Raw genomic sequence first — 10,653 nt, forward strand, 5'->3', positions numbered from 1 at the left:
CTATTTTATTTATTCTAGAAGCTCTTGATTGTCCATAATTGCAGATTGATTCATTGTCTGCATCTTTGTTAACAATTTTATTCTTGAGTTGGTTTACTCAGCTTCCAAATGAAGTAGGTTGGGTGTGCATTAATGGCTGAGCTTGGTCATAGTAAGTTACTCTGTACAGTGCTCCTCAAAGAGAAGTCAGTACATTTTATCATATCTCTTTATAAACTAGAAGTAATTTAATGGTAATGTCAGCATATATCACCGACATCTGGTAATCAAGAATGGAAAGAATGAAAAAGATGAGGAGGGAAACGAGTGTACCTTTCAGAGAACTCCTTCCTGATCCCTGGTAGTATTTCAATAATTTATTTTGTAGAAGTACAGTGGAAATTTAAGAGTTTTATATTGAAGTTTATTCTAGTTTGCAAAAGGATGTAGATAAGGTAGGTGGAAGTGGAGGCCCCCAAAACTTAAGTGCCTACAGGATCTGGATGGATAGTATAAATGAATGAAGGTGGCTAAATATAAGAAATAGGAGAGGTGGGGACTGCGACGGGCCTTGTCTAAAAGAGGCAGCCACAACTCAGCTTTGGCCATTCATTGTTGTCCAGGCCTGGTGTTGCCAAATCTGATTCTATGAGACACTAGAAATCAAGATTTTTATGTGACATTTCCTTATATTTGAATAATGGCAATTAAATTTAAAAATTTTAAAGTACTAATCAGAACAAAGCAAGCATGTTTACATGCCACCAGTTTGCAACCTCAGTCTTAAGATATGACGTAGAGTTGTGAAAATGCAGGCAAAAAACCCCATGTATACCTAAGGAATGAAAATGTCACTTAGACCCCCCCACCCCACCCCACAGTTTTACTCCTTTCTCTTGAAAAATTTGAAAAAGTCACGGGATGACTGGGTGAGAATGGAACCACCTTTCCCTACTGTTTTTTGGGTTATGGCTGCCTTTGGTGATTGGTCACTATTGGTTTGCCGTGCTAGGTATATCTTACTGTTAGATAAGCAGAAAAAGGATTGATTGATTGAGGCATTTAAGAATTTTTCACTGTAGTTTAATAGGGAGAATTCTCACTCAACACTAACTCTTAAGTCTTTGGTTTTAGAAATGTCATGCCTAGTGTTAGATTTAGAACTGTTGGTTAAAAGAGCAGTTTTAAAATTTTTATTTAAGCAAAACATTTTATTAAATGTCTGCAAAGAAATAAATAGAAAAATATTGGTACATACATGTTGGTCTCAAATTAGTGCATTGTAGAAATTTTTGTCTCTGAAATAGAAATTACTTCCAGAGATAATACATGTTTGAGGCCACATTCTCCCTTTACCTCACCCCTCCTTTGATTTATTCGCTCAAATACTTAATTTAAGTACCTGCTTTAGATGGGATCCTGCTGTGAGCTGGAGCAAAACAGTGAAGGGAAGGAAGACATGGACTTGCCTTTAAGTACCTTTCTGAATATTCTGTTGTTAAAAACTTTTCTTTAAACTTTGGTTATATTTTCAACGGCCTTATTCCCTCATGCTAAAAAAGGAAGTGCTATAACCATAACCTGATCATGCGAGGATTTAAACCTAATTAATTAATTTATACTTAGGCAGTTTCAACAGATTCATTTCTGAAACTGTCCATTTTTTTCCTTAGCTATCTGTCTTTGACCAGCAAAGACTGTCCCTTTTTTTGAGCTTATTTCCTGACACTGCATATTTTAAGTAGAAAGTAGTAATAAAATTTTTTTTGTTTGCAATTTAATTGAATGTGTATTGATTTCAACATGTGAGAGAGCAACTACGTATCTGACAAGTAACTTTGTTCTGTTGTAATTATGGGCTCACCTTTCAGATCTGGATAGGTTTGTGTTTTTCTTTAGAATAATTTATGAATAACTAGAATTATTTGAATTTAAATACATTAGGAAGGTGATTAACATGTCAGATGATTTTAATCTTTGGTAATACTTTCATTTCAAATACTGTAAATTATGTTACTGGGGAAAAATACCTTTTGATTATATTTTAATTTTTAAATACCTTTTAATCTGAAAGTGTTAAAATGATTACATAGGAGTGAGCTTGATTGTTGGTTTGAACTACCCAGGATTTTGGTTTATTAAGTATTTATTATTCTGACTTTAGAACACTCCTACTTTTTGTGAGGATGTCACTATACTGTAGTGTGCTGTGAACTTTGATTTGTCTCTTCCTTTAGGTGTTTGTTTTCATTTGTTTGTCTGTGCCACTTAGTCGTTTTCTTAACTCCTCTTCATCGTTTTCCCAGCTAGGTTTCTGTGTATGATCCTCCCACTTCTCCTAACCTATAATTTAATCAAAATTGCTTACTTTACAATTTATTATTTTGGTGTGATTTTCTTTGATGCATATTTTGATTTTAGGATTTCTTTCATCCCATTTTATTATTTTCATTAATCATATAAATTATTTGTTCATGTTACTTCTTAAGTTTGGTAGCAGCGTTTTACTTTCGCAAGCAAGTGCATAGTTCACACTGAGTATTTACAGAGACCCAAAGGTATGATGGACAGTCATCATACCCATTGTATTTTTAAATGTATTTTTTAAATTGGATTTGTGTGACATTTATTTTAAGCCATTCATTAATGACTTCATTTGTCCATATTGCTTTAATAATCGCCTAAGTTGCTCCTTTACATAGTTTAAAATCATATTACTTAATATAGGAGCCCTTTTTTTAAAGAAAGGATTTTACTATCATCACACCAAAATGAACTGCCTTTTCATAGGATCGCCTTATGAGGAGGATATGTTCCTAGAAATCTTCATGTTATAGAGATTCTGTTGGGAATGCAAGAGTTCTTAGAATATTATGTTACAGTAAAATATTGTATCCAAGGAAGTCTGTCCTGTGTTTTAGTTTCATTTGAAACTTCTACGTTCCCCTGAATGAAGGTCCTTACCAGGCTTTTCTTTGAATTTGGATACATAGTCATATGTTTGAAATTATATAAGAGCTTGTGTTTTAGATTCTCACTAAGTAAGCTGCTGCTGTGTATAATTTAAAAAATATTTGCCTTTTGGTTAGCGTATGAAAGGACATGGCAAGGTGAAGTTTGCCTATTCTGATCTTTAAGTATCAGTAGTTAATGTGTAGATATTATGTGTTTCCCATGGAGTGTTTCCCATGTATCTACGATCACCTAGAAATTTTTGATTCCTCTAACACTTGGTGAGCATTTCTTGACATTGATGCTTACCTATGTTCTTTTCCGAAGTATGTTACTGTTTAGGCACGCTCAGTTAAGAGCTTTCTTATGACTTGTGTTGCAGTTCATCTTTGTTGGACACAATATTTTGATTTATTAGCCTATTTTGAGAAATATCTTTTTAAAATATTTCATGCCTACTAGTTCAATTAGGAGAATTAACATTATTAAAATTATTATTAGTGGCAACAGCATTATTATTAGAAATAAATATTAAAAAAAACTTCACCAGGCGGAAACACTGAGAGGAGTAAAAACAGGGAATTCCAGAAGACTTTTTAAAAAATGAGATATCTAAAAACAGAAAACTTAACTATAGTTTTGGTGACCTCAGTACAGTTTTCAACTTGAGATATGTAATTGCAAATAGGAAAAAGCTGTATTTGATATCTATGAGCCCTCGTAACTTTAGGTTACGTGCATTACAGTTATATAGGCTGTTTCAAAGTATTAACTTAAAAATTCATACCTGAGATACATATATGGATAGAATTATAAAATTAGAAGACCATTTATATTAGTGCATTTGTACACCTCTGAGTTGTGTTTGAAAAGGATAAAACAGTGAGATGGGAAGAAGGAAAAATGGTAAATTCAAGTTTATTTCTGAGAAGTTATATGGAAAGTGACTGGGTGGAACTACTCTTGCAACAGTCTCTTAGCCTCGCTGCTTTTGAGTATATTCTACTGAACTTTTCTTTCCTCTGCATAATAGCCTGCAGTCTAAGTCAAGGTTAATTGCTATCTGGACCTTTCTGAATTCTCCCCCTTCCTCAGATTCTAATTTTTGCAGACTGTTAGGTCTCTGCAATATAGTTTTTTACCCCAGACATAAAGTCCTGTGACTCATTATAAAAAAACAATATTAAAAATACCCTATTTGGGCCGGCCCTGTGGCTTAGCGGTTAAGTGCACGAGCTCCGCTGCTGGCGGCCTGGGTTCGGATCCCGGGTGCGCACCAACGCACCGCTTCTCCGGCCATGCTGAGGCCATGTCCCACATACAGCAACTAGAAGGATGTGCAGCTATGACATACAACTATCTACTGTGGCTTTGGGGGAAAAAATAAATAAATAAATAAAATTATAAAAAAAAAAAAAATACCCTATTTGGGGGGCTGGCCTGGTGACGCAAGTGGTTAAGTGTGCGTGCTCCGCTGCGGCAGCCTGGGGTTCGCCGGTTCAGATCCCGGGCGCGCACCAACACACTGCTTGTCAAGCCATGCTGTGGCGGCGTCCCATATAAAGTGGAGGAAGATGGGCATGAATGTTAGCCCAGGGCCAGTCTTCCTCAGCAAAAAGAGGAGAATTGGCAGATGTTAGCTCAGGGCCGATCTTCCTCACACACAAAAAAAACACAAAACCTATTTGGGAATAGCTAGAGTGAGTTTAATTCCATTGAGCCCTTTAGAATTTGATTATTTTATGTTTATAAATAGTGCAATTGATAACATTTCCTTTATTTATTATTGGTTAAATACATTGAACCAATAAAGATTTTAGTTCATGTTCTTTTATTCACCATAAATTGCAGAGTTAATCAAAGGCATCTGGTATGTCTTCTTTTAAGGCGTTCTGTGCAAAAGGTATGTAGGAATTTTGGTCAATCTGTTATACACTTTGTGAGGCTCTTCACACAGTTCTTAGTTTAACTCTTTTTTTTTTTTTTTGTGAGGAAGATTAGCCCTGAGCTAACATCTGTGCTAATCCTCCTCTTTTTTTGCTGAGGAAGACTGGCTCTGAGCTAACATCTATTGCCAATCCTCCTCCTTTTTTTTTTCTACCCCCAAAGCCCCAGTAGATCGTTGTATGTCATAGTTGCACATCCTTCTAGTTGCTGAATGTGGGACGCGGCCTCAGCATGGCTGGAGAAGTGGTGCGTCTGTGTGTGCCTGGGATCCGAACCCAGGCCACCAGTAGCAGAGAACGTGTGTTTAACCGCTAAGCCACGGGGCCGGCCCTTTAGTTTAACTCTTTATTGCCTGAGTTTTGAGACATTTCTCTCTCTCTGCCTTATTAACTAGCAGCCTTAATAATACCCGAGTCCAAATATGTTGGTCGGCTCCCACACCTGTGTGAGGAAGGGCTCGTCATCTGATCGACACGGGCCCTCAGCACTTCCAAGGCAGAAAGCCAGCATCCGCCACGCAGGAGCTTTCCACCTAGGAACTTGAAAAGTTCTGAAAAGCTTCAAAAGATTAATTAAGGTTATATTCCGTATTTAGTCATTATTTCATATGTTCTAAAAAGAGATACTGCTGAACTAAGTTATGTTATTCCACATAGAGTAGGAAAATATGGTGATTCTAGTATATCAATAGATTAAAAAAAGAACATTTACACACATTTTTCACCTTGTAATACTCGTTTTTGGAAAGTGTCTTAAGGAAACTATCCTAAACACAGAGAAAAATCTTATGTAGAAAGGTATTATCACTTTAGTTATAGTCACCAGTAAGTGGTGACAGCCACCAATAGGAGAATAGAATGGAATGCAGCTATTTAAAATGATGTTTCCATAATTTATGAAAAAGTCCTTATGTAATAGTAAGTGTTTAAAAGGATATAAAATTATGTAAATTATACACTTCGTGTTTGCAGCTATGTAAGAAATACATAGAAAAAGTCTAAAAGGAAACATCCCAAATTTTAATTAGTTGCCTTAGGTGATAGAACTTTAGGTGATTTTTTTCTTCCTGCTTTTATTTTCCACATATCTTATAATGAGCATATATTACCTCTCTAATGGTCAAAAAAATAAACTTTAAGAAGAAAGAAAAAGTATGCAATAAGATATAATTTATTCTGAGATATTTTATGTGAGTCATTTTGAAAGAATTATACTTTTGAATTGTGGAAGAATTATTTTTGCTTGAGTTTAGAGATGAACTAGGAAGCAGCTTTATGAAACTGTTGCTCTGCTTCTGCTTGAGACCTGACATGACAGACATGGCTCAGTTCTTGATACTTATGGACGACGATTAAGATTGCACTGTTCTCTATTCAGGTGTCACCAGTTAGCTCAGCAGTGACAAATGTGCCGTCTACTATAAATGCTTTCTCTTTTATAAATAAGCCTGGTTAGTGCAGCTTTTAAATGCACATGGTAAAGGCATCACATAGTTCTCTAAGCAGCTTTCCATGTCTAAAAGTGTCTTAAACAACTACTGTAACATTGATGGAGTCATTGAAATACATTTTATGAGTTAATAGTTGCCTTAAGTTTTAAACTAGCTCTATCTTGAGCATGTATCTATATTGTTTCTCATATATAAATATGAACTACTGTTTTACCTGTTGAAGGCTATGCTATAGCTTGGGGAAAATAATAATTACTGTCTTGAAATGCAAAAGAAAACTAAGCAATACAGTCAGTCAGAATATATTATTTCGTGATGGTAATACTTTCTTAAAATACAACAGAGGGAGCTGTCTGAAACAGATTCCATATTTAAAGATAATTTATGAGGAATCATTTTGACTGATTTTAATGTGATTTCAGCTAGCTTTAATCCTAACCCCTTTCTTCCCCTACATTAAAAAATAAATGTTAAAATTTTTTTTTTAAATCCTATCAGTGAAGGTGCATAAAAGTCGCAGAGAGACCAAAGCCGGGGCAAAAGCTCTTACGCACTTTTAACCTGTGTTCTCACTTTAAATTCTATACATCTCTATTGACTTAGAGGTGTAAACTTTGAAACTCTCATCATAGATCCATCACTGTCTATGAGTTTGGGATGTTGGTCTTAATTTTTTACAGGTGTATGTTTATAGTTTTGGGTAGTCTGAAATTAGTAGCATCTATAAACTTAGTGACTAATAGTTGTTAGCCTCACTTTGAATGAATACTTATGGTCTCCACATATTGTCAGGACTGCTTATGGTATAGGTTTCAAGGGCTTCTCTTAGTGTTTTGGATATACCAAGACCAGCCTCTGAGAGATATGTAGAGAATGTATATAACAGCCATAGGTTACCTTGCCTGGTATGTGAGTGTCTTAAGAGTGCGTATAGATAGATTTTTTTTTTAAGTTTGGAAACTTGCTATAGAATACATTTATTTTAAATATAGAAAGCATGAGATGCATTGTATAAGGTGGCAGCTCCATTTCTGTGTGGGATGTTTAATTGAGAGATGTTATTTTCAGTCCCCTTCTTTTGTGAGCTCTGCTGTGAACTGCAAACTGTGTGCATGTGTATAAAAGGTTAAGAGCCCGGGTAGCTGAATGGGGTGCCATGCTGTTAGCAGACGACGAAGGCAGTATTACTCACCAGGTGCACGCCGTCAGCTCTGTAGAAGATTCCATCTTCATGGAGTCATCTCATGGTCCACTTTTTCTTGAAGCCAGGTAACATTTCCCACAACTAGTGGGTTGGCCTTGTTGGAGTTTTTCCAGCTGGAAAAACTGAAACCTAAGTATTCTCTTCCCTAACTTTTTAAAAAAAATAAAACATTGCCTGTTGGAAGAACTAACTTTCAAGGTGGAATGAGCCTGTGTTATCACTTTGCTTTGTAAAGTAGTAATTATGTAAGGAGTGGTTTTTTTTAAATAGACTGGGGAGGATAAGAAATTGGAGTGCTGTGTGTTGTTTTGTCATGGTGATAAGCATGGAGCACCCTGGCTTGCATTATAGACTTGGTTCTAGGGATGTACAGGTTGCATTTTGTGATAACTAATCTGATTGTTCACTCTTTGACTATTACTGAGACAAAGTAGTTGTGTACAATTTATATTCTTGGCTCTTAACTCTTTTGTGTATGTCAGTGTCCTGGTCTTTTAATGATGTCTGACTTTTGCTGCAAATCTGTTTGTTTAACTTAGTTGTGAAATAACCTAAACTAGACAGTCTCTCTAAGCTCTTAATTCTGTAAGTTTTCTACATCACCTCAATTGTATTCACTTAACTAAAACTTCAGTGACACTTGAATAAAATGTTCCAACCTTTGCTTTAAAGCTGTATCCTCTTTATGGTAAGCTGTCATACTTGAGACTCTTGAGGGTGCTTAGCAGTGTTATTAACTGAGCATGCTCACAAACTCAGTTTGTGGTACAGGCTGTCCCTGTTCTTGTCATGCATAATACAGCTTCTTTTATGTCATCTACCTTTCAGTCCATCCTGTTACGTTATGTCCTTTAGTTGGTACCATTGTCACTGCCTGTCTGACTAATACCAGGGTTTGGTGTTTTTTTTTTATTTTTCTTTCTTTCTGTCTTTAATCAGCAATAACCAAATTAATGCAAAGTGGTAAACCTTCCCCTCCCCCTTTGGAATTTTTTTGGTAAATTTTTATGGGGCTGAATGTTTCCAAAGTTGACTTTAAGAATTGCTCTTAGAAAAGTATTGTCACTTGTCACTTAACTGCTTACAAGAGAGCTTTCGGTTCCTGGGGACAGGAGATTGCACATGAAGTTCCATGAAATTGACTCTCAAAATTATGAGATCTGTCTTACCTCTCATTTTGAAGGACCGTGGTGGTATTAAAAAAGTGGTAGGTTGATTTGTCTAAGTTCTCTGTTTCCCATGTGAAGAAAATGTATAAAATTTTAGATGTTGTTTACTCCTAAATAGTAGCTAATTGTAAAGACATTTGTCTTTATTAATGTCTACATTCTGCCTTAAGATAATGATTAAGCAGTGTACATGTGGCTATATTGATAAATGTTTTTGGTAAGCATTACTGTATGCAATTAGCCTGACAAGTGTGCTAATACTTCCCTAAAAGTAGACTGTTAATATAGCTGGTATTTTCTTTCTGATCGTGTTTTAAACATTAATTATATTTTCTGACTACAGGCACGTGACACAAGCTGACCTCAAGAGCTCCACGTTTTGGCTTCGAGCAAGTTTTGGTGCTACTGTTTTTGCAGTTTTGGGCTTTGCTATGTACAAAGCGTTATTGAAACAGCGATGATTTAAAAAAAAATACTGGCCCTACCAAAAAACAAATACTTTTATGTACATTCTGAATGCTTTAAATTCTGCTAGAAATATTGAGATATTTATACATGCAGAGTTACTTTATTAATATTTGTAATTCATGCATAAGAGTATTTTAATGATAGTTATAACTGCAGTATTGGCTAGCGTATGGAAAGAAACAGCTTAACAGCCAAACTAAAATGGCTAAATTTCAGAGGCCAAAAGGGAATATTTTGTAAATAATGTACATACTGAGGCAAGATATGGTCTCCCAAACTGAGTTCTAGAAAAGATGTTTCTAGACGTTTCTACATGGTATTGTTAGTGCTCAGTGGGCTCACTCTCCTAGGTTTAAGTCAGCTCAGAGATTGTATTTACTCACGGATCACTTATTTATTTCACATTCTCTCAGAATGATCTTTGGGTTCTTTAAGTACATGAGGCACAGTTTGCCATTTTCTCTGCGTTTTTAAAAACAAACAAGTCGGTGTCAGCTTACCAACACAACTTGCAGTCACTCATGGTAGGCCAGCCGCGGAGCCGCCCTGCAGTCTAGAAAATTGCATAGCTGAGTGTGAGGCTCTCCTTTAAGGAAGGAGCAAGCTAAAGGCAATCAGAGGCCTTACCATGTGATTATGTTGCCTCCTTTGTCAGTATGTTGGATTTTATAGCCCTTCCAACTAAATGAGAAAAAAAGATTTGTATATTATCAATGTTTTTAGTTGAAATAAACAGTCACCATTACTACTTCCCGAAGTGTAAATCTGTGTATAATGGCTGTGTCTATCATCGTACGTTACAGCAGCTGCACGTGTCCTGAAGTGTTCTGTATCTGGCTAGGATAACCTAGAAGCAGCACTTTTTTTAATGGTAAAATAAATCTAATGAATATAAACTCTCATGATAAACCTATTTTTTCCATCATTGACCTTTTCAAGTATTTAAATAAATAACTGCTGTGTACTGTGATCTTGAGTTTTTTGTCTTACAAAGTAAATATTTCTGTACAGATGTGAGTGAAATCCTCTGGTTTCTATCTTTCTTACCTTAAATTATTTTTATACAAAAAATGTACTCAGGTACTCATTAGGAAAGAAGACGAGTATGATTTATTATATATGAGGAAATCTATTTTAAAGTTGTGGGGAAATCTGTTCTTAGAAAAGGCGAGTTGTTTTCCCCTACACATACCTAACTAATGTGGTTTCTGCTATGATTGCATGTTTATTTTCTCCTTTAATGTGACTTTTTCCCCTTTGCTGTTCTGAGGGACGTTTTCTCACAAGATCTCACTCCTTGAGCAGCTGTAACTGCGTAACTTACCAGCTATAAGCTTGTAAAGTATTATATGCCATATTTAGTTGCATACTCCCCTGTCTCTCTCCCCTCTTTTTCATTCTAAATTTGAGGAAAAGGAAAAGTAAGCAAAAATCTGGGGACTCTTCGTTGTCATTATTTTCTGAGATTTTCCAATTTACCAAAT

At 35.7% G+C, this 10,653-nt stretch overlaps 1 protein-coding gene across 4 annotated transcripts in view; it reads left to right on the top strand.

The window, feature by feature from the left end:
* Nucleotides 1-10,139, top strand: part of RHOT1 (ras homolog family member T1) — a 58,436-nt gene extending 48,297 nt beyond the window's left edge. For all 4 annotated transcript variants that reach the window (XM_058560335.1, XM_058560336.1, XM_058560337.1 and 1 more), the window contains one exon: nucleotides 9,045-10,139. In XM_058560335.1, coding sequence (XP_058416318.1) covers nucleotides 9,045-9,162 — 118 coding nt within the window. In that variant the 3' untranslated portion in view covers nucleotides 9,163-10,139. The remainder of the gene's footprint in view (nucleotides 1-9,044) is intronic.
* The last annotated feature ends 514 nt before the right edge of the window (nucleotides 10,140-10,653 follow it).

The sequence above is a fragment of the Diceros bicornis genome, chromosome 18 (assembly GCF_020826845.1).
Source record: "Diceros bicornis minor isolate mBicDic1 chromosome 18, mDicBic1.mat.cur, whole genome shotgun sequence".
NCBI classification, from domain to species: domain Eukaryota; kingdom Metazoa; phylum Chordata; class Mammalia; order Perissodactyla; family Rhinocerotidae; genus Diceros; species Diceros bicornis.